Below are 18,257 nucleotides of genomic sequence, written 5' to 3' on the forward strand. Positions count from 1 at the left end.
ACAACAAGCGTTAACAGGAGAAATGTGCCCTTTTCTTTTTTCTCCTGGCTGATGAGTGAATGACCTTTGCTGATGAAACCCCCGTGGAAAACCTGCTGGTGAAATGGTTCTACCTCTGACTTTCTGCCAATGCTTTTCTGTGTTGTAGAACATCAGCTGGTGCCCATGTTAACTTGTGCCACTGAAGGATTTGACCCTATTGTTTTTTAGTTTGTACGCCTTCCTATATCTTTGCACAGTCTCGGGCAGTACTGGGAGAGTCCTCTTTAGGTGTCTGGTTGACATCGACAGGAGGGTGTTTTAATCTGTTTACTGCTTTATTCAGGACATGCTGTGCTGTGGAATTTTCAGTGAGACAAAGACTTTAGAGATGTGTCACGTCCTCTTCTTGAATTTATGCTTTCTAGGTGGTCGAGGTTGTCCTGCAGGCTGTCTCACGTGGATCTTCGGTGTTGTACAGGAGCGGTGCTGCCCCTCATTGTCGCAGGAGGAGTTAGAAACTGCGGAGACGAGCACTAGAGCAGGGGGAGAGATTCCCTGTGGGAAGCAGGGAGAGGATTAAGGCCAAGGCGAAGGAGAGTCTGTGCGGCATGCTCAGGGACCTGATCGCTAATCCCCTGCTTTGACTTTCCATTGCACCATTATGTGCTTTAAATAAGGCTGTTGGTGTTGTTTCCCTCCCGAGAGCTGCCGTTGGCTTTCCTCGGCGGGCCAGCCGAGCGGCGCCCGCTCAGGCGCTGCGGGGACAGCTGGCGCTTGCTCCTCACCTCCCTTCCTGCGTTTTTAGCAGCACTTGAGGAGAGATCAAAACAGCACCGAGAGGGCTCCCACCCCCTCGCGGTATTTGATTCTTTAGATGACTTTGCCAGCCGTCGCTTGAGAGCGGAGGGAACCTTTGGAGCAAAGGGGCCCTTTAGCATCCGTCGCAATCCCTGCGGCCGCCAGCCGGGAAAGTGCTGCCTGTGCGTGGCCCAGGGGCAAAGCTGCTGGCTGGGAGGAGGAGGGGAAGCCCCCGATGGCGGTGACCCCTTGTCTGCCCACGCCTGTTGCCCTGCAGACACGATGGGGAGCGGGTTGTCTGAATATCAGGAACGGCACGTGGTTCCTGCTTGATTCATGTGGAAAAGACAAAAATATAGTGAAGCAGAAGTGACCGTGAGCGATTTTAAATGTGGCTGTTGGTGTTACTTCACGTTCGTCTTCCCTGAAAGAGCCGGGCTGTTGCTGATGTGCAAAATCCTTCTGCTTTCATGCAGGCGGAGTGAAACTCCAGGCCGACCTCACTCCTGGCATTCAGTCAAACTTGCGGAGAACCAGCCCGATCCCAGCATGATGCAAATATCTCAGGGTACGCTTGGCGCCCCTTGGCATCAGTCCTACCACTCCAGGTAAGCGCTGCACGGCTCCGGTCCTGCGCTGCGTAGCCAGAGGCGTAAAGCGGTTTTGGTTTAGCAGCATTTGCCCTGGGTTTACGTTTCTCCCGCGGGTGCAGAAATCAACCTCCAAAACTCGCGTGCTTCTCAACTAGTCCCCCAGTCCTGTGTCCTTCCTTGTTTGTAGTGTCACGCTGGCTTTGGGGAGGCTCTGTGTCAGCCCAAGGATGTGTCGTGATGGCACCACTTACAAGATTGGGGTTTAAATCTAGAGCACAGGAGTGAAGGAAGGGGATAAAAGATGTGGTAGAAAAATGTTACCGGTTGCCTCCATAGAGCTGGACAGGTTTACACACAGCCAGGGGTGGGACAGGAGAGAGGGAGGCTTTGGTTCGTGTTTGGGTACCCAGATAAAGTGGCCTTGTTCTCCTCCTTAGAGTGCTCTGTGAGGTGATTAACAGCTTGGCAATGAATTGCCTGAAAAATCCCTCTTGCTGCCAAGATGGGAGCCCACTGTCGGGCCAGGGAGCTTTCTGCAGATCCCGATACCCCTCAGCTCCCCTGAGCGGCCCCAAAATGCACTTGGTGATAAGCCCTGGCTCATCTTCAGGGGGACGAGTTTAAGTTCTGCCCATGGAGGGTTTTCCCTGGAAAGGCAGAAGCGTTTCCCGAGCAGCAAACTCTCCCTGTAGCCACTGGGATTTAAGCGCCATTTCTTGTACAGGTGAGACCGAGCCTTGGCAGGGGGGAGGGAAAATAAAACAGGGCAGTAACAAAAGTAAGGGAGTGGCCGAAAAAAAAAGTACGTTAGATTCTTCAGCACAGATGGTGCTGCAGCACATTCGCGGGTTTGCTCCCCAGCCAGCTCTGGCACAGCCTTTGGCAGTGGCCGTGTCTGCCGGGTGCCCGAGGGGGAGCACGGGGAACATCTAGTGGCCAGCTGGCCAGGGCCGGGCATTGCCAGGGAGGTCACTTTTGTTAAACTAAAAGAGAGTGCTGCACTTCAGGGAGGAGACCGGCCTTATTCTGAGTTTTGCCAGATGGTTTTCTGCCTGTGTCTGTGTTCCTCTGCGTGTCTCTGCGGACATGCTGCTGTTTCCCCTTGCAGGCAGGATTCCTTCTGCCTTTGCTTGTCCCTGGCAGCCCTCTCCCCGCTGTCCGTTGGGCTCGGGGTGTCAGTCCAGCAGCGTGGAAGTGACTGCGCTGGGGTATGATCTGGAGCAAGCGTTAGGCTCTTCAGCAGACACTTGTTAGCGAGGGGCTGTTACCAAATGCATTTGCTGGCTCCTCAATTCCCAGGCCTGCTGCGCATCCCCCGCTGCGCGGAGCAGGTTTGGGTCTTATCCCAATGAAGCAAAGCACGCAGAAATTGAGTTTTGCCTTTCCCCATGCCAAAGTTCCCTCTCCTTCTCCCTCTCCCTTTCTTTTCCTTTCCTTTCTTTCCTTTCTCTTTCCCTCTGCCAGGTCTGCAAATGTAGCTGCGAGGGACTAGAGAAAGCTCTGTCTAAGGGAGGGGAGCTGGGAACAGAAGGAAGGAAAGTGAAATCCTCAAGCCAGTCCAAGGGTATTTGCTCAAATCTGGGAGGATAAACTAGCAAGGGCAAACTGCAGATACATTTTTGATATCCCCATGTGAGATGTAAAGGGAACTGTGGCCTGCACAGGGAGCTCTCTTCCAGCTGATAGAAGGACCTCTGAATATCCTTCTTCACCAACACATCTCTGGAGGCCACGAGTCCTCTTCCAGTAGCCGTGCTGAGGACCTTTCCAGGCGCATGTGCACCTGCTGGGTGGCGGTGACGCCTTCCTGGGGCGTCCTCAGCCTGTTGCTGTTGCTGCGCCCCCACTTGCCTCCACGCACAAACGCGCATCACTTCTCTGTCGTGTCAGTTTAGTTTTCTCACAGCAGACAAACTATCCCTGGGACAGCTGAATTTCCAGGAAGCCTGCCAGGGCATAGCCTTCATCTCCATAAAAAGAAATGAAATGGGAAAAAAAGAAAGAGATTAGATTCCCCGCAGAACGCCTCTCGTGCTCTCCTCCTCCTCCTCCTCCTCCTCGGTGGTGGCGGCGCTCATTCAGCTTTCCAAGTGCCTTGGATAGGTCTGATGGGTGGGGTTGATCCTCCCTGGCTCCAGAGATGCGCTGTCTTTCTGTCTGCATTTCCCTCCCACCCTTCTGTGGTAAATAAGAGCCATGTGTTGCAATGTCAAGTAGTTCCTCTTGGTGAACTGGGATGACTGCAAACAGGGGATGGAGTACGGCCCAAATATGGGGTTTCGTCTGCACTTCTCAAAACTAAACATCTTGCTTCTGAGCTCACTTATAAGTTGTTGTGCGTCTCCTCTGCTGACAGTGGGTTTTTACTCTGCTCTCGCTCTTCCTCAGCTCTTCAACCAGCGATCTCTCTGGCTACGAGCATGGCTATCTGAGGAGAAGTCCCGACCAGTACAGCTCCCGGGGCAGCATGGAGAGCTTGGACCACTCCTCCCCTGCCTACTACCCTTGTCACCTGTCCCCGGCCAAATCCACCAACAGCATCGACCAGCTCTCCCACCTCCACAGCAAGAGAGACTCTGCCTACAGCTCCTTCTCCACCAACTCCAGCATCCCCGAGTATCCCGCTCCTCCGCTGGGCAAGGAGCACTCCTGCTCCACGGACAGCGTGCACTCCCGCGGCGGCCCGCAGGAGGGGATGCGGCAAGCCGACATCAGGTACGTCAGGACGGTCTACAACGCCCAGCGAGGGATCTCCGAGGAGTACGAGGTGAAGTCCTCCGCCTTGCTCCCGAGCTGCGAGGCCCGTGCCCCGCTGGACGGTCGCGGCCGCGGCATGCACCACGGCTTCAGCCGGCACAGCGCAGCTCCCTCCTGGGCACAGCCAGCCCAGGGCTCCTCGGACGGCCAGAACCAGCCCCCCAGGGGGCCCCCTTTGCCTCCCGCCCGCAGCGACAGCTACGCGGCCATCAGGCACCACGAGAGGCCCAGCTCCTGCGCTGGCCTTGACCTGAGCAAGCCCAGTCGAAGCCAGCCGAAAGGGACGTGGCCTCCGCTTGTCAGCACTCTCTCCCAGGGGCTGAAGAGCCCCTTTGCAGAAGGGCTTCTGCACACCGTGGTGGAGAAGAGCCCGGAGAGCAGCCCCACCGTGAAGCCCAAGCAGAGCTACTCCCAGCCAGGGCAGCCCCTGCTGCCTACTGGGGTCTACCCGGTACCTTCCCCAGAGCCGCACTACGCCCAGGTGCCCCAGCCTTCGGCAAGCAATAACGGGACGCTTTATCCAGCTCTGGCCAAAGAAAGCGGGTACTCGCCACCCATTCCAGTCTCAAAGGCTGTAGCCAGCAGCACCTTGGGCTTTGATGAGAATGGAAACCAAAGCACTACAAACAGATCAGCTGTCTTCTACCAGTCCCCAGCTGCTGAGAAAAAGCACGATGCTGCAGCAAAACTTCTCCAGCAAAAACCTTCTAGCTCAGCTGGCCCAGAAGTCTGCCTGACCACATCGAGAAAGGAGGAGCTGTTACCCAAACACAGCTTTCAAGCTCCACAGCTGAGGGATGCTGGTGAGAGAATAACCCATTACCAGCCCAAAGAGGACTGGATGGCCGAATCCCAGGAGGACAGAAATGGTAATGCACAGATAAACGAGAGAGACGCTGCTGCTCATCACCAGTGGGGTCACAGCACGGCCAAGCAGTATGGCTTCTCCTCCTTGCAGAACATCCCAGAGAGTTCCAGGAGGCAAAGCAGCTCCGAGCTAAGAGAGATGCAGCCAGGTGAGGGCTACTGCAACACCAGACTGTCCTTCTTGAACAGCAGCTGCAAAGAGGAGAAGGATCACAGGGGACAGGGGCCCAGACAGTGGAGTGACATGAACACACAGGCCTTTGGGAGTCAGGAAGAGGAGGGCGTGAGCACGGCCCCATTCCATGCTGCTGAGCCCAAGTGCGAAGAGCCCCCTTCGCCGCAGCACCCAAAGACCTCCGATTTTGGGAGGAGCCGGCTCAGTTCTAGCAGCACCCAAAGCTTTCCCTATGGCAAACCAGACCCCAGCAAGCCCCGCTGCTCGGTGCTGGAGAAGGTCAGCAAGTTTGAGCAGCGAGAGCAGAGCACTCAGCGGCCCCCCAGCGCTGGCGTGCCCAGCTTCGGCCAGCACTACGGGCCGAGCAGGGCGAGCCAGCCCTCGGGCGCCAGGGCCTCTCTCAACAGCCTGGAGGACACGCGGGGCAAGCTCCAGGAGCCTGGCCAGCTGCCCGCTGAGCCAGGCAGGCTCTCCAGCCCCTCCATCAGGAACGGGAAGCTTGAAGAGCTCGACTGGCGCCCCGTGGAGCTGCAGATGGTGGCTTCGGCGAAGCAGGCGAGAGCCAGCGAATGCTACAGCCTGTGTCCTGAAAGCGAGGTGCAAGTAAGGACGGCCCAGCTGCCGAGGAGTAAAAGCACGTTCCAGCTGGGAGAGGAGCCGGAGAAGGAGGTCCTCTGGAAGGACAACATCCAGGATGCCCACGGCTCACAGCTGGACACACCGTTCAACAGGGCCTACAGGAACAGCATCAAAGACGCTCAGTCCAGGGTGCTGAGGGCCACTTCGTTCCGCCGTATCAGCCCCCCGTTCGGGAGCACACCCAGGAGGACCGCGCAGAGGCCTGCCTCGGCCCACGTGGGCATGAGGAGCACGGCTGCATCGCCGCACACCCCGAAGGAGAGGCACAGCGTCACGCCGACAGAAAGCAGCCTCTCCGCCATGGACTATGCCAAGGCGCAGCACATCTTGCGCATCGGGGGCCGAAGGCGGCTGACGGCGGAGCAGAAGAAGCGGTCGTACTCAGAGCCGGAGAAGATGAATGAGGTGGGCATCGCTGACGGGGACCAGTCGCCTTTCTCCTTCCAGAAGAAAGGGCTCCATTTTGTCTTCCCAGAGAATACGGTGGCTGACCGGCGTAAGATCTTTGAAAGGGATGGCAAAACTTCCTCCACAGCAAGCATCTCCAAGCCGGAGCTCAAGCAGCTCCAGCAGAGCGCCCTTGCTGACTACATGCAGCGCAAAACGGGGAGACGGCCGTCCTCGCAGGACGTGGGGCTGCTGAGGGAGCGCTCCCACAGCTCCTACCTACAGGCAGGAGGGCCAGACAGCCAGAGCCTTTCCTCCGCCTCCAGCATGAATTCCCTGCAGGACCAGCACCTGTACCGCCGGAGGGAGTCCCTAGAGCAGGTGTGCAGGACGGGGCGGATATCTTCCACCCTTCCTCCCGGACTGCTGGGCTGCTTCGATGTGAGCGGAGATGAGAAGAAGAAAGGGCGGAAGGACAGCTCGGTCACAAGCCGCCTGAAAACGGACAGGTGCCGGGATTCCAGAGCCAAAGCGGAGCTCAGCAAAGGCACACAGACAGAGCTGCTGGGCACGCAGGGCCAGCTGCGCTGCGGGAAGCAGGAGCAGGGCTTTGAAAGACGCCCGAGCACCAGGAAATCTGGGAAATCCATGTCTGTGGAAGACTTGCTCGATAGGTACGACAATCAGAAAGTCCCTGTGCATGTACGTTCCAGATCGTCTCCCACGGCGGATAAGGAACACCAGGTATGTGCAAACTGGATTGTACGTTCAATCAAGTGGTGCCCTCTGAACCAGCAAAAGAGAGGGGATGTCAGAGAGCAGGGTGATGTTCAGTCAATTACTGCGCTGGTTAGAGAGAAGTTATTATAATTGCATGCTGAGATAGAGACCAGTTATTGACTTCTTAAACAACAACTGCTATCTGAAACTGCTCAGACCTGCTTAGGTGACTGCAGCTGGTTGAGCTGCACGGATTTACAGCAGCGGTGGGTCTGCTGCCCCATCCCCATTTCCACACCAGGCTCCATTCAGCACGGAGAGAGCGAGGAAACAACCAGAGCGTGTGGACAGGCTCCTCGCTCCAAATAGCCTGAGCGTTTGGACAGTCTCGCGTATTTACTGGGCGGCTGAGATCAAACACAACTCCTCCTACTCCTGCACTTGCTACTGGCCCAAGAACAGAGTATCTGGGTGCAGCAAAGTGATACGGGGTCACGTAATGTAAAGGAGGCTCTGGGCATCAGGCTCATCTGTGCGATTTTGTCACACTTGTGTTTAGTAGGAGGACAGTCCTTAAGGAGTTCGGGTGAAGGCCAAGCTGCGGCTTTTCTCTGCCTCCTGGAACAGTCAGGGCAGAACAAAAACAAGCATCTGGAAAAGGAAAAATCACTAAAATGTACTTTTCAGTGGCAGGCTGGACAACACACAGCCCTAGTTCAGTTTTAGCCCAACCCCTCCCTCGGGCAGGGCACATACAGGGTAGTTCTTGAGGTCTTTATTCCCCCTTGTTGCCACGTTTTCAGCCCGAGCTCCTGCCCGTTGGGCGCTGGTCGGGGCGGGTGGACAGCCGCTCAGGCCCAGGAGCGCCCAGAGCAGCCCTCGCTGTTATCTGTTGTATCTGCTGCTGCAGTGAGGATTTAGTCCCAGAGGCAGCAAGGCACTTGTGAAAAAGCTGTTCTTGCATCCTAACTCAGGAAGGCGTGTTGGACTGCAAACATATACGCCAATCTGTAAGTGTCTGTTTGAAAGGAAAGTATATGTATAAGCGCTCTCTTAATTAGGCGTTTCTGAACTGTCTCCAATACAAATCCACAGTTACAGAAGTGGGGGACAAAGCCAAAGCAACAAGGTGGGGGTTTTGTTGTTTTCTTTTGTTTTACCCTTTTCAGATTTTTTGTGGGAAATGTGTATTTCCAGTGCAGCAGCCGACTTCTCCGCCTCGCTCTATGTTTTCCAGGGCCTTGCGTACAGTGTATAATGTTCCTGTCAGGCTGCATATAAATCACATTGCAGTATCACTGTAGGAATTTGTTTAAAGATATAAGGCAATTGATAGCCGTGTGGAATTATTAGCTCTCAGTCTCCAGAACACATTCTCAGCCTCCTTCCCTCTGCTTTTTCAGTCTCTCAGGCTGCATGTCTCCTAAATCAGGATCTGCGCTCACCCTCCTCCGCGGCCACGCTGACCAGAGCAGCGACTGCTGAGGGTGTGGGGAGGGGGCGCTGAAATGCTCCGCGCTAAAAGATCGCACGGGGGAAAATACCAGCTCTTGAAAAGCAGGCTTAGCGTTGGCTTTCATGTCTCATAATAGCCTGGTGTCCCGTGGTGGGACCTCTGGGGCACACAGAGGCAGATTCACAAAGGTATTTCAGCTGCAGAATTTCTCTGGTTTTAGATGACATAAATGCCTAAAGAAGAGGTAGTTCCTGCGCTTTGGCTTTCAAAAGAACCAAGTGACAGACTTTGTGATGGTTTTCAGCACTGTGGCTTTGTTCGTTCAGCATCTGTGCCGCATGTGAGTGCTGGTTTGGCACCGGGCTGGCCCAGGTTATTCACTCTTTAGCGTCCTGGTTAGGGCTGTGTCAGAGGCGCCTCGGCTTCTTGCTTGCCTGGAAAACACAGGGGATGAGCAGCCGGTCCCACTGACAGCGGTGAGCAGGGTTTTGGGCAGGAACAGGGTGCTGGCAGGCAGGACACCATGCCAGAGTTCGCCTCCCATCTGTATATGGCAAATGCTGTACTTTCTTACTAGGCAGCATCAATGTTTTGTTACTTTGGTTTGCTTTTTGCTTGCTGTTAACACTTTCTTTGTGCTCCAGGACCTGCTGAGAAGGGAAAACAGCGAATTTGGCCCCATGGGGAGAGATCCTTTCTATGTGGTCAGCGCAGGAGCCAGGTAGGTGTATGTTAACGTCCCCTTTGTCCCCGCAGGGTCAGCTATTGTCCTGCTGCCAGCAGCAGTTGTCGTGTGGTGTCTGGATTGTGACAAACTAGGGGAAACATCTGCGTGCACACAGTTCTGGGTGTGCTGTGCCCAGCAGAGGCAGGAGGAGTAAGTTGCTGTGAGCTTTTTTGTTCCACTGTAGACATGAATTCACTATCAATTCCTCCTCGTGTCATCTCAGAGCATATTTCTGCAGCCAGTTTCCATTTAGGTACCTTCCTGCTGTCTCCACTGAAGGATTCTAAAGGAAAAAATGCCTTGATGTCCCGCTCTGGCTTTCCCCAGGGTGCTGCCTCCCCGAAAGCCAGTATCCATTTTCATGGGTTACCTTGCTGAACGGGGGGCTTTGCGTTTCGGCTGCTTTCCTGCGTGCAGGCAGGATGTCTTGCTCAGCCCCAGGAGCCAGAGAAATGTTTTTAAAAATAGAAAAATGTAATAATAAAACTCATCATATTAGGACTTATGTAACAATCCGCTTAGCAGTGGGTTGTTTTGCAGTTAAGTAGAACTGAAGTTGATCTTGCTGTATTTACATTTAAATAATAAATAGACGCTTGCCCTAAGCTCTGAGTACCCAAACAGCTCGCTCCCATTGCAGTAGAAGCCAGAAGAGGGCCTGAAGGACTCACTCCCAGAGGAGCCGTGTTTGTCAGCGGGAGGTGCCGCTGCCCGCAGCGCCCTCAGCACGCAGCCGAGTCCAGTCCCATCCCAGGCCAGCTGGAGCCTCCTCCCGCCTGCCTGGCCGCTCTTGCCCCTCAGGACATAAACGCTGGTTTGGAGGGGCTCCGGCTGCCTTCAGGCACGTCCCTTCACAGTTATTTAAAACACACACTTTTACTTTGATTTAGAATAACTTCTTCCATTTTTTTTCCCCGAGAACAGCACAGCTGGTTTAGTTCATCTTGCCTCCCTACTTCTCATCATTCTTCTCAATAACTACTTGCTGCTGTTTTTTTTTTTTAAACAACGGATTTTCCAAGTAACAGGATTGAACGCCCAGACAGAAAACAAGTTTATTGCGGCACGAAATGTAGGTGTCTCATTTTCATGCCTCGCTGCACAAAGAATGCTCTAGAATCCACCATGGCTTCCGCAGTAGGAGAGATCTTTCACTTAGAGAATCATCATCTGGCGTTGGTGACAAACGCTGAGCATCTGAAAAAAAATACACATTGCTACTGTCCAGGAAGCCCAGACAATACCGAGAGCAGTCTGTCTGGGAAGCTCCCCACCCCAGGCAAAAACTGCCAAATCCTCTTCTCCGTCACACCATAATAAAGCCAGAACGACCCATGTCTTTGGCAGAGTTACTCTTAATTTGTAGCACTACATCTGGGAGCAAATTTGGGGCCCAAGTCTCAAATATCACAGCTTGGCAGTGTTAGATTATTTGAACAATGCATCTCGAGAACAGAAGATATATTGGCAGTAGAGCTTTATTGTATTTTATTTATGGTATGGCCTCATGTTTCTAGGCCATCTCTTGAATCTGCTGGCACTGTTACTGTTGTTCATTTTGTTTTCCAGCTAGATAGCCATATAGGCAAGTAGGTTTGGCTCTGTGTTCTGAGCAGGATCCTCACCCAGAGGTGTTCCTCAGACTCACAGGAGAACCTCTGCAAAGATCTGGAAGGAGTCATTTAATCTGCTGACCTTGCAGCCTGACCAGCCATCTGCAGCTCAAGTGTCTTGGCTGGGACTGTTCTAACACCTGTCTGAGTGGAGCTTTTTTAACAACAGGATTCCCAAGGTTGTAAGAGCTTTTTTTCCCTTTTTCTCTGCAGTCAAAATACTGCATGTTTTGGCCTCAGTTCTCAGAGACAGTTGAATCATTTAATGGCAGCTTTCCAAAAGGAGCAGATAATGTAATGGGAATTTTTGGCCCATAAAGCTGAAATTCTTAAAATGATCAGCAATTGAGAGTGGAGCTTGATGGCAGATAAGGTCAAGTAGTCTTCCTTACAGCAGTCACTAGTAACCTCATCTGTTACAAACAAAATCCAAACTAAGGCTGAAAGGAACTTAGGTTTTCCTGAGGCACTTAGGTTTTCCTAAGCTTGTTTCTCTGGGGTGATGGTGGTGATGCTTGTGTGTGCGTGTGTGTTGTGTGATCTTGCACGTGGCCAGAGCGACGGGAGACGCTGAGTGGGAATGGACATGGCTCTGTGTCCCCAGCATCACTAGACTGGATTTTAGTACCAGTTTCAAAGCATGACTGGACCTCACTTGGATCAGCAGGCACTGACCCAGTCCTCCGATATGGTTGTGTAATTTTCTCATTAAGAAGGTGTTTGTTGATTAATTGCTAATCTTATCATGGTCTGTCTCTTGGTTTTCAGGTCTACCACCAAGAAAGAAAGAAGCCATTCAGAAAAAATGGCATTCACAAGTTATTACCCTCATCCTCACCGCAGCAGCGACGTTGCCACCGGGCCTGCCACACTGACCGAGAACCACAAGCTCTCAGAACTTTCCAGGCCAGATAGCAGGACTTCTGCATTTGTCCCATCCCCAACAGAGGCAAGGAGTCACTATCCTGAGCAAAAGCAAGGCTTTAAACCCTTGTTCCTCAACCTTATTCCTTCTGGATCTAGCCAGTCCTCCCTGAATACTCCCACCCAGACTCCTTCAGACTTCCAGACTGCAGGTCCGAGACAGCACCATGCCAAACGAGATGCTGGTCCTCCCGAGGGCAGCGGCAATATTCAAGCACAGTCTTTCGATGCTGTCCAGGATAGGTTCCCTGAGACTCCCACGGAAGAAATGATGTGGAGAAGGAAAGCGGGGCCGCTTCACAGATCCCTGCCACCCAAAGTGGTGTGGGCTCACTTGATGAAAGACAACAGCTCCTCCAGGGCTGTGGCGCCTCCTCCAGCAGCTGGGCTGAGGTTCTCCCAGAGGTGGCAGTCCCTGCCGACACACAGCAGCACTTCTTCTGACGCAGACACTCCTTCTCCCCAGGGGACAACCCATCTCCGCATCTCGGAATCGGCCCTGCAGCTCACGCCGCCGGCGTTGCTGCAGGACGATGACGATGACGAGGTGTTTGTCATGCCTTCCCAGCCCGCTCCGTCCTTCTCACCCCCGCTGCCATCCCGGCCTCCTCCTGAGCTGAGCTCTTGCCCTTCTGCAAATGGCGAGGAGGAATTCCCACCTCTTCCCGCACCGGCGGCGCTGCAGGAGAGCGGGGCAGCTGGAGACAAATCCGCCAGGCTCATACAGGAGGCCACAGCAAGGTAAGGGGGCCGTAACCCGGCGTCTCGGGCGCTCTAAGGCCATATACAGTAAGATATGCGGGGCTCCAGACAAATGGCACTGACCTCCGTGGTTCTGCATGCCGCCGTGACCCACCCACAGCTGCGAGCTCAGTGCACATGCCATGGGGGGAGAGGGACAGACAGACAGACGCGCTGCCTCGGGGCTTTGCTGGCTGCCAAGAGCCTCGTCAAATGATGTGGGCAAGGCAGGGCGCAGAGCAAGAAGACGGAAAGCTTCGCGGCCCATCGGCAGATGCACTGACAGGTGCTTCGCCAGCACGGCAAAGCGGGTGAGGGTGGGAAACTGTCCTGGTCTAGTTCTGTCTGCAGTTACCAAATGGGTTTCAGTGGGGTTGCTTCTTACTCGCTCCAGCATGAAGAGTTAAAATGGCTGCTGACCCCTTCCAGTTACTGGTTTTGAGAGAGAACTCTGAGAATCCATGACGGTTTTTCTAAACAGTTAAGAGTTTCCCAGAATACATTTAGACCTGGCACAAAATAAGGCTGTTATGAAACAGTGACCATCTGCTAAGAAGTGACAACAGAAATATGTCACAGTAACACATATTTCTCTGAAGGACGGGACTTTGGGCCGGGTGCCCGGCTGGTTTCACTCGGCACAGCTTCCTGTGCTCCCCGAGCTGCTCTCGTCTCTGTCAGGGAAGAATGTGGCCGGGCTGCGATAGCGAGGGGCTTTTCCAGCGTGAAAAGGACAAATGATACAGACTGCTCAGGGTATGCTCCCAAGTGGTGAGACTCAATGTCCCCAGCCCGCGAGCAGAGAACAAGCTGGCTTGTCCCTTTCTAGTCCTTTCTGTGTTGCAGTGACAAGAAGAGCAGTGTCCACGTTGAGGGGATGGAACACTGGTGCCAGTAGCTTCATAGTGTGTTGAAATGTGAATTAAGAGACAAACATAACTGTTAGGCCTTCATGTGTTCACAGCAGTCTTGTCTGGTAAGTTTATCTTCATCTCACAGAATTTTTCTCTCCGTAGCAGCTTCCAAAGCTTTCCCAAAGCCCTGGCCGAGCGGGAGGTAACAGAGCTGGGCACCAGTATCGGTGAGAATAGTCGGCCCCTCTCACCACCTGCGTCCAAGCGGACTAGCTCTCCGTCTGCTGGGGATAAGCATCCCCAGTTACCTGCTGCTTCTGAAGGTGCTCGGAGCTCTGATGGAGAGCTCACAGCTCCACCTGAAGGCAGCCGCAGCGAGCCAGCGGTCACCACCGGGGAGTCCGGAACCAGCAGCCTGGACACCGGGACACCCAGCGCGGCACCTCCAGCCACGGCAAAGACAAAGACCCCGGAGGATATTAAGTCAGAGGCTCTAGCAAAAGAGATCATCCATAAAGACAAGTCTCTGGCCGATATCCTGGATCCAGATTCCAAAATGAAGACAACCATGGACTTAATGGAAGGGCTTTTCCCCAGTGGAACGAGCTTGCTGAAGGAGAACAACATGAAAAGGAAGATGACACAGAAGAAAGCTGACAGGACAGTAACCACAGAAGACACGTAAGCAGTGCTTGTTTGGGTTGTGTGGTGCGGCAGACTCGCTGCTTGCTCGCTTTTGAGGACAGGCCTGCGCTGAATTTCTGCGCATGTGCCGAGGTGGATTCTGGCACAGGGGAGTTTCCCGGTTCCCAGGCGTGGGGGCCGGCAGGGCCCCTCTGAACGCCCTCTCGTGAGCTCGGCTTTTCTGAGCTCACCTCTCTGGGCTGTGGAGGAAAAGATGCTGAGCCTGGTAACAGGGCAGGAAATGAACCATCTCCAGAGATGTTATTTGATTTTGCTATCTTAACCTTTGTAATCTGAAGCAATTCAGTCCAAAGCACAGAGATATCAGAGTAAAATCAAGACTCAAACGGTGTCAGGCAGAAAGATAATGAGAGGCCAAATTTTGGAAGGAGGGACGGGGGCACCTATTTATAGGGGGATGCAAAGGTCGGCCCAAGTCCTGCAGCGTGGTTGCTCTGGGGTAGAGGCTCCAAGTGACAGCTGGAGAACCACAGAGACGTCAGTTTGGTGCATCACGGCAGGCTGAGCTGTGCAAGGCCCTGATCCTGCGTGGAGTCGTCCCTGTTCTGCAGAGGGAGCACAGCTGACGGGCACCCTCTGATGGCAGGAACCCGCCGCTTCCTCTGCGGTTAATGGCACTGGGAGGGTAACACAGGCTCAACTCAGACTGAACTCTTTTTTTTCTTCGTTGTGGTGTAGGAAAGAAGAAAAGGAAACTCCTGTAACCCTGGTCACCTGTCCTGCTTATTACAGTGTTTCGGCACCCAAAGCGGAACTGCTGAATAAAATCAAGGACTTGCCAGAAGAAATAGGTGAGGAAGAGGAGTTGCTGGACATCAATGAGAAGAAGGTAAACTCAGCACATACCACCATTTGCTGGCTACATTCCTGAAATATTTAATAAGCCCTAAAGTAAAGTGGTTTTCTATTTGCGTAGGGCCTGGGTGCGTTTAAGCCACTTGCGAAGCTTCATTAGGGTGACCCCAATGGAATGACGAGGACTAACCTGAGTACTTACTGCAAATTTGAGGATAAACCTTGCGGCCCTGCAGCTGGCCTGTGCTAAATCCTGAGTGTGCGTTGTTAGAGACAGTCCCTGGCCCCTAGCAGGAAAACACAGGCGAGAGGCAAAGCGACTTGAGCAAGGGCAGCTCGGGTTTAGAAACAGAGTCCAGGCAGTGATCACACTGTCTCAGCATGTGGTTTCACTCGAGGATTTTCCTCCTGGGCAGAGCAAACTTAGCAATTTTACCCGCTGCTGGACTCCAGAGGAACACAGTTACTCTTTTTCCCTACACATGATTGTTTCACGGGCCTGCTGAAAGCCATGCGCGCCTCGGCTTCAGTCAGCACAGCCTCTGTGTGATGACTTGCGTGGGGAGGAGGACACATTGTCCTCTCGTTTTGCAGCTACATTTCACTGAGGAATGGCCCCTGCAGTCCTTGCTGTAGGCTTGGGTGCTCTGTCTTCCAGGGCTTTTGCAGGGCCTTCTAATTTGCCCCTGTGGTTGTCTCACATGGGTTACCTGCTCATTACAGACATGTTGCGAAGCTCACAAATCCCCAGGAGCCGCAGGCAGGTACGTGCGTGTCTGTGCCTCCATTTACAGACCTGCTGCCTTAATGGCAAAAGCAGCTCTGCCTGCCTGCAAATTTAAAACATCCTACATTGCACTGGACAGAGTAGCACAGCCTACATTTCATGCTGTCTGTACGACAGCAGAGTTTAAACAACCTGAAGGACACAAATATTTGTGCAAATGCCATATGCTGTGAATGTTTAATTCTTCCTGCACTGAAATCAGTCATAGGTTTAAAGAAAGGCTCCCAAACTGAGCCTCTGTCAAAGTGCAGGGAACTCCTGTGTCTCTAGCACACGTCCACATCTCTGGGTCCTCATCCCCGTGCCAGGTGTCCCAAGAGCAGAGAGAGGCTGCGAGGCCGCGTGGCGGATGGGAAGATGCAGTTTATCCTGCAGCGCTGCCTTGGAGAGCTCACCTCTCTGTTCCGTATTGCCTTACTTCTCTCTGCTCTCACCTTCTATCTGCTAAGCAAAATCTGTTCCCTGCCAGGCTTTGACACCACGGCAGCCAGACCAGGACCTGCATCAAAATGCTCTGTAACACACCTGGTGAATAGTGGATTAGCTCTATTTTGTGTGGCATTTGAGGTACAGGTGAGACCGCATTGGGTCTTTAGAGAACGGTCACACCCTGATGGAATGGACTGGAGACACTGGCCGTGCCTGCCACCTCTTCTTTCTGTGGTCCTACACTGCTTCTGGGTAGCAAATCTACACAGGTAGATCATGCATGTGTTGCTAGTCAAAAGCATTTGGCTAACGCCTTCGTCTGCTGCTTTAATTATCCGTCCCAAGCCATAGAGCACTCAGCTTCAAAGGTAATCACAGCCGTATCTGTAGCACTCGATTGATTCTTGGGGTGCCTGGTTATAGCGATGTGAAAGGTAGGGGTGATTAAACAAGACAAGGGTGCTGCTCCAAGGAGTCGCTGGATGTGCTGCAAGCATCTGACAGGCTTGCAAGCAGACGTGAGCCTGCCGTGGAGGACAAGGCCCAGGCCTCAAAGGTTACATTTGCATGGAAAAACAGAAATAGATGGGAGTGATTAGGCCCAGACAGCAAGATCTGCCGGTGTATTTGTTCATGGTCTGTGTGGAATAACATTTGCGTAGGAATTCTCTGAGAAGGCAGCTACTCTGAGAGGTCATTTGGATAAAACAAGCTCATTTCCATTGTAAGTATGCAAAGGAGCTATATTGCTTGGCATTTGGGATCGCAGGAGAGTCACTGATTAATGAACACAATGCACGTATTTCGCAGCTGTCCGGCTCCCATGCCTTCAGAACAAAGGTACGGCACTCTGGGCCTTCCCGTGGCTCCTGCTGCGGGTGGAGGGCAGGTCTGCACCTTGAGCAGGGCTCCCGGGGTGGGGAGGAACAGCCTCCAGGCAGCTCAGCCCTCCTGGAAACCTGCTGGGGTTGATGCCAGACCTTGTGTCCAGCCCACAGCATTGTAATCATTGAAAATGGATCCTTCGCTTGCTCCTCAGGATTTAGTCTAGCAATCAACTGGTGAGGACCTCGGCATTAGCGTCATAGGCACAGGGAAGGGCAAGTGTTGGTTCGTGTCCCTGGATGCTCCCTGTCCTACCGAAGGGAGAATCCAAGTAGAGTTTTGGTTGTCCCTTATCCCAGCAGGTGGGATTTAGCAGCACTTTTGCTCTCCTCTTCCCCTGAGCTGCCTTGCTAACAAACGGCATGATTTAGCCGTCCTTCCCCTGTAAGCCTGGTAGCTGACGTTTGTTTGAAGAGACTCTTACTCACATGTTATTCAGCCGTTGCGTGTACGAGGAAGCTGCCGGCGGACGGTGGTGCAGCCGCAGACCGTGCGCTCCCGAGGACGCACACGAAGCGTGTGTACCATCTAGCGGTGTCTGGCCGAACGCTGCTCTCGACTTCCCGCCTGCCAAACCAGCCTTTGGAGCCTGGCTCTGCTAGGCCACCCAGGGGAGAAGGACCAACTCAGAGCAACCCCCTCCTGGTATCAGAATACGGTACACCAAATCAGATGTCTCTTCTAAAAATGTTTGTTGGTGGTAGAACAAATTTATCTTCGTGTAATCTGATCGGGTACTCAGATTATCACCTAGATGTGGAATTTCGGAGTTTTCGCTGTTTCCTCTTTAACGTCCTCTTTGTCAGCCGTTGACCCTGCTCCTCAGGAACTGCAGCCATATCCTCTTGCTGTCCTCACGCGTATGACCAGGGTGGTGGTGGCAATGACCCATGTGGCAATGTGCTTCCCTTCCGACAGGCTGAGCTCATCGGGAGCTTGACCCACAAGCTGGAAATCCTGAAGGAAGCCAAGGAGGGCCTGCTTGCAGACATTAAGATGAATAATGCTCTCGGAGAGGAGGTGGAGCTGCTGATCAGCCAGCTGTGCAAACCTAACGAGTTTGACAAATACAAGATGTTCATTGGCGATTTGGATAAGGTGGTGAACCTCTTGCTCTCCCTCTCAGGACGCCTGGCCCGGGTAGAGAATGTTTTGAGCAGTCTGGGGGAAAATGCCAACAGTGAAGAGCGGGTACGTATCTCTGCAGCTGTAGCATCGTGGCCGTTTTCAGGGCGTGGGACAGCAGCAGTCACAGGAACTGACATAAGCAAAGCCCTCCAAAAGCTTGTAGGGAGGCAGGTGCTTTAGTGCTTATGTATAAGCAGCAGTAAACACAGCTCTGTCCCTGGCAGTCTTGGTCCCAATTTGTATAAATGTCTCAGATCCTGCGGCTTTTGTCACGAAACAGTATGGCAGTGTTTGG

General features: G+C 53.4%; 1 protein-coding gene across 1 annotated transcript in view; it reads left to right on the forward strand.

Moving 5' to 3' along the window:
* SHROOM3 (shroom family member 3) overlaps positions 1–18,257 on the forward strand; it is a gene marked incomplete at its 5' end in the record, with an annotated part of 112,588 nt that overhangs the window by 92,989 nt on the left and 1,342 nt on the right. The window contains 7 exons of the mRNA XM_082051663.1: positions 1,257–1,388; positions 3,762–6,942; positions 9,019–9,095; positions 11,483–12,379; positions 13,396–13,914; positions 14,617–14,767; positions 17,753–18,025. Coding sequence (XP_081907789.1) covers positions 1,257–1,388; positions 3,762–6,942; positions 9,019–9,095; positions 11,483–12,379; positions 13,396–13,914; positions 14,617–14,767; positions 17,753–18,025 — 5,230 coding nt within the window. The remainder of the gene's footprint in view (positions 1–1,256; positions 1,389–3,761; positions 6,943–9,018; positions 9,096–11,482; positions 12,380–13,395; positions 13,915–14,616; positions 14,768–17,752; positions 18,026–18,257) is intronic.

Source organism: Streptopelia decaocto (assembly GCF_964273445.1).
Source record: "Streptopelia decaocto genome assembly, chromosome: 4".
NCBI classification, from domain to species: Eukaryota; Metazoa; Chordata; class Aves; order Columbiformes; family Columbidae; genus Streptopelia; species Streptopelia decaocto.